This window comes from Ursus maritimus, unplaced genomic scaffold, assembly GCF_017311325.1.
Source record: "Ursus maritimus isolate PB19 unplaced genomic scaffold, ASM1731132v1 scaffold_17, whole genome shotgun sequence".
In the NCBI taxonomy this organism is placed as follows: domain Eukaryota; kingdom Metazoa; phylum Chordata; class Mammalia; order Carnivora; family Ursidae; genus Ursus; species Ursus maritimus.
In genome coordinates, this window is record NW_024424119.1 from 53512557 (window position 1) to 53516839 (window position 4283).

Genomic DNA, 4283 nt, shown 5'->3' on the forward strand with positions numbered 1-4283 from the left:
ATCTTTGGTTTAGGCCCTGGCCACTGCTTGCTGGTCAGTCTTGAAAGCCAAGAGGAGACTGCTGATGGTGAGTGACCCCCTTGGGCCCGGGGTGTGGTACCCACCTCAGCTGACCAATCGGCATGCGCCAGCCGTTGGTCTGGGGGCAGGGTGGGATGGGGTGGGGGGGGTGGGCAGAGGAATTGGGCCGGTGCAGGGAGGTCTTGCTGAGCCCCCAGGCCCTGCCGTAGCTCTTGGCACCTGTCCTGCTGTTATCTCTCCCTTGACCAGGAGGACCTCAAAGGCACATGGAGGTCTGCTTTATCTCTTCCCCAGGACCCTGCACAGCACGGGCCATTGGGAAGCCTTGAAGGACCCAGAGGGGAGGGGGCATCCTGGAGGGAGGAAGGGCTGGTGCACAGGGGTGGTGGCTGGCTTGGTGGAGGCATCTGGTGGGGGCAGGGGAAGCAGGCGGAGCAGCCTCCCTCCCCCCACCAGGCTGCTGCTGTTATCTGCGCTCCCAGGCAGCGACTGGCTGCTCTGTCTGAGCTGCGATCCATTGCTCCCCTCTGCCAGCCAGGCTCTGCTGCCCGGCTGATACCAGCTGCCACTGCCAAGTCCTCTGGGCGCTTTCTGTGCTGAGCACCCCCCGCCCCCTCCTCGTGCAGGCCTCACAGCAGCCTCGAGGTTACCCCCATTCTGCAGGGTCACTCAGCAAGCACTCGACTGAGCCAGGCCTCCCTCCAAAGCCCAGCTCTTCCCCCAGGGCCCTGCCGCCTCCCCCTGCCGGCGTCCCAGCTCTCAGCTTCGCCACCTTTGCAGGTGCCCGATGGCTTCATCTCCCATTTCTACTCCGTATCGGAGCACGTTAGCCCCGTCCTAGCCTTCGGCTTCCTCGGACCCAAGCCCCAGCTCTCAGAAGTCTGTGCTTTCTTCAAGGTAAGCAGAGTGCGCAGCCGACCTGGGCTGTTCCCGGAGCAGGGGTGCGCAGGAAGCACTGGGGGGCGGAGCCTGGGGGCGGGGCGGGGCTCCGGTAGGCGGGGCGGGGCTTTGGGTGGTCTGGAGGGCGTCCGTGGGGGGGGGGGGGCGAAGCCCTGGCCGACGCCAGCCTTGTCCCCAGCACCAGATCGTCCAGTACCTGAGGGACATGTTCGACCTGGACAACGTGCGCTACACCTCCGTGCCAGCGCTGGCGGACGACATCCTGCAGCTGTCCCGGCGCCGCAGTGACATCCTGCTCGGCTACTTGGGGGCGCCAGTGGCCAGCAGCGCCGGCCTCAACGGGGCACTGCCCCGAGAGAACGGGCCCCTGGAGGAGCTGTCGTAGTGGCGGGTGGGGGCTCGGGGAGGGGCGCCGCCCGGGCCTCGTCCACGTGGGCGACGGCCGTGAGAAGGCCGTCTCCTCCCCTCCTTTGGGTCGGCACTGAAGGGCCCGGGGATCCATGGCCATCCGCAGCGGCAGAGCCTGGGCCTTGGTGGCCCAGGGTCGTTGCCCCTGACCTTGTCCCTCCTCATCATCTGGGAATCCCCGCCAACAGCCTTGGGGAGGGCCGGAGCCCCTGGGAGCCCGCCTGACTGCCCTCAGCTGTCCCTGGGGGAAGTAGCGGCCGGACCAGGGACCTGCGGGGCTGAGGGAGAGGAGGTGGTGGGGGAGAGGGGGTGGTATTGTGAGGAAACGTGGGACAGGCAGAGCCGGGATGCCCTCGGTGTGGGACCCCAGAACCTCCCCCCACCCCAGGGCTGCTGATGAGGGGGGTTGGGAGGGTAGAGGTGGAAGATGAGGGTGGCGGGGCTCTGTGGTGAAGGCCACGATGTCCTGAGCTGGGAGGAACCTGGGCTAGACGGTCTCTGGCTGCCCGGTCCTGCCGGCCCCGCCCCTGCCCCCACCCTAGGGAGCTTGCAGCTCCAGAGAGGGAAGGTGGGGTCACAGAGGGCCTGGGGAGCACCCTGGGGGGTGGCAGGCCTCAACCATCCAAGGGTGGGACAGGGGCGGGTCTACTTTCCTTGTGCCACGTCTGGGCAGGGACTGGGCCCTTGGCAGACCCAAGCAAGAAACCAGAATGCGGTCCTCTGACATGCCCTCGTCCTGCCAAAGACTGTCCTTTCTCTTCCCTCTTTGCCACCACCAAAGATGGGGGAGGTGGGGCTGGTCACCCCCCCCACCCACCTGCCTCTGCGAGCCTGGAACCCCCTGGGCGGTGCTCTGGCTGAGCTGGAGGCTCTGACCAGGGCCCATCGGGGGCCCAGGGACCACATCAAGGAGGTCAGAGGATGCATAGGGCTGGACCGAAGCCCCTGCCCTCATTAGGACAAGAAACTTTGCCGGGCGCTTTGCCTTCGGCTCGACGCACAAATGCTCTAGCTGTGCACTGGCTGGTCCTACAGCCGTCCGCACATCGTCCCCACCTTGTCCCCACCTGTCCCCACATCTACAGGGTGCTGTCAGCCCTGCAGACTTAACCCTCTCAGTGTTTTCACCGGAGGTGGGATGTTCTATTTATTGCCTTAACACTTTACTTTGAGGTTCTGCCCCTTTCAGGCCGAGAAGCCTCCCAGAGACACTGAGGCCGCCTTGGTCTCCGTACTCTGGAGGACTGGCTCCCCAGACCAGGGCCCCTCTCCCCTGGATGGCAGAGGGGTCCCGGGACGGGGAGAGAGGAGAAACAAGAGAGGGGTGGTGTGAGCCGGGCCCATCAGCTCTGAGGCCACTCCCCTGCCTGCACACTCCCTCCTGCTCCCCAGACTGGAGGACCCCGTGTTGAGCCAGGGCTCCGGCTCCGACCCCCCGCTCTCTGAGGTTGGTGCCCAGGAAGGAGCAGCCTCCTGGGTGGGAAGGCCCGGGGTGGCCCTCCTCCCCTCCATCCTCACATTCCATTCATTTGCACTTACCCTGCGCTGTGAATGTCATCTTGGGCCTGGGCCCCGGCCACTCTGATTTGCTCCCGAATCAGTCGGAGTGGCATTTTCATCTTGTCTTTGTTTACACGTCCATGCACTGCCTCGGGCACTTGATTTGTTGCAGCTTCCAACTTTTGTGTGGTAGAGTGTGTGCATCGATTTCCAAATAAATGACATAAACATGTCCTTCTTGGGCTGTGTGGCTGAGTTGGTTACGCGTCTGCCTTTGGCCTGGGATCGAGTCCTGCATGGGGCGTCTGCTTCTCGCTCTCTCTCTCTCTCGAAAACAGGTGGGATCTTTAAAAAAAGAAAAAAAGGTTTAAAAACAACGTCCTTCCACATGGCCATGCTGATGGGTACATGTGTGGCCATTGGCTTCCTGGGCCACTGCTGGGGACTCGCTCTTTGGGGTGCAGTGGGTGGAGTGTCCAAGAGGGCAAAGGTGGAGGGAAGCTTGGTGGGGGCTGTGAGTATGGCAGGGTCCATGGGTCCCGAGGCAGGGAGGGCCCCCAGGACGGCAGGCCAAGTTAGGTAAGGTCACTTCTCTCTGGGCCTCAGTGTCCACATCTGTAAGATACCGGTGTTGGACCAGCTGTGGGGGTGAGGGTCAGGCTCAGGTTCGGTCCCTGTAGAGCTGGGGCGAAAGCCTGGAATGGGTAGGAACGGACCAGATCCAAGCTGGCCAGATCTGCAGATGTTTTCACAGGCAGTCAGACCTCAGGAGGTTTGTTGGAAAGGTACTCAAAAAAGCCTTCCCTTTGAAAACTTAAAATGTATGTCAAAATTAAAAGGAAAACCCTGGAAAGGACACCCATCAAACCAACACCTTGAATCATTAATACACATTTTACCGTATTAACTTCATGTAAATATTTCTTCTCTAAAATATTTCAGAGTGTCAGACACGTACTTCACCCCTAAATACTTGAACGGGCAGATCTTAAATTTTTTTAAGTCCAACAGAGGGCTTGAACTCATGACCCTGAGATTTGAGACCTGAGCTGAGATCAAGAGTTAGACGCTCAACCGACCGAGCCACCCAGGCGCCCTAACTTGAATGATTTTTTAAAGTAGGTTTACAGAGGTGGGCAACTGTAACCGCAATATAATTTTAGAACAATCCCATCATGCCCCAAAAAACCCCTTTGTGCCCATTTGCAGTAAATCCCCTAACCCCCAGGGCCCCACCCATGTATTTTCTCTCTCAGCTTGCCTTTTCTGGACATTTCCTGTAACTGGGATCATAAATACGTGGTCTTTTGTGCTTGGCTTCTTCATATAGAATCATACTTTTGAGATACGTCCATTGCACGGCATGTCTCAGTATTTTATTTTTCAGTTGCTGAACAGCGTTCCGCAGTGAGTTTTCCCCACCAGTGTGGATTCACGAGTTTTGATTTATTTGA

General features: G+C 60.1%; 1 protein-coding gene across 1 annotated transcript in view; it reads left to right on the forward strand.

Annotated features, from left to right (window-relative positions):
* Positions 1 to 3063, forward strand: part of MIGA2 (mitoguardin 2) — a 26567-nt gene extending 23504 nt beyond the window's left edge. Inside the window, exon 16 of the mRNA XM_040632039.1 lies at positions 1100 to 3063. Coding sequence (XP_040487973.1) covers positions 1100 to 1306 — 207 coding nt within the window. The 3' untranslated portion in view covers positions 1307 to 3063. The remainder of the gene's footprint in view (positions 1 to 1099) is intronic.
* The last annotated feature ends 1220 nt before the right edge of the window (positions 3064 to 4283 follow it).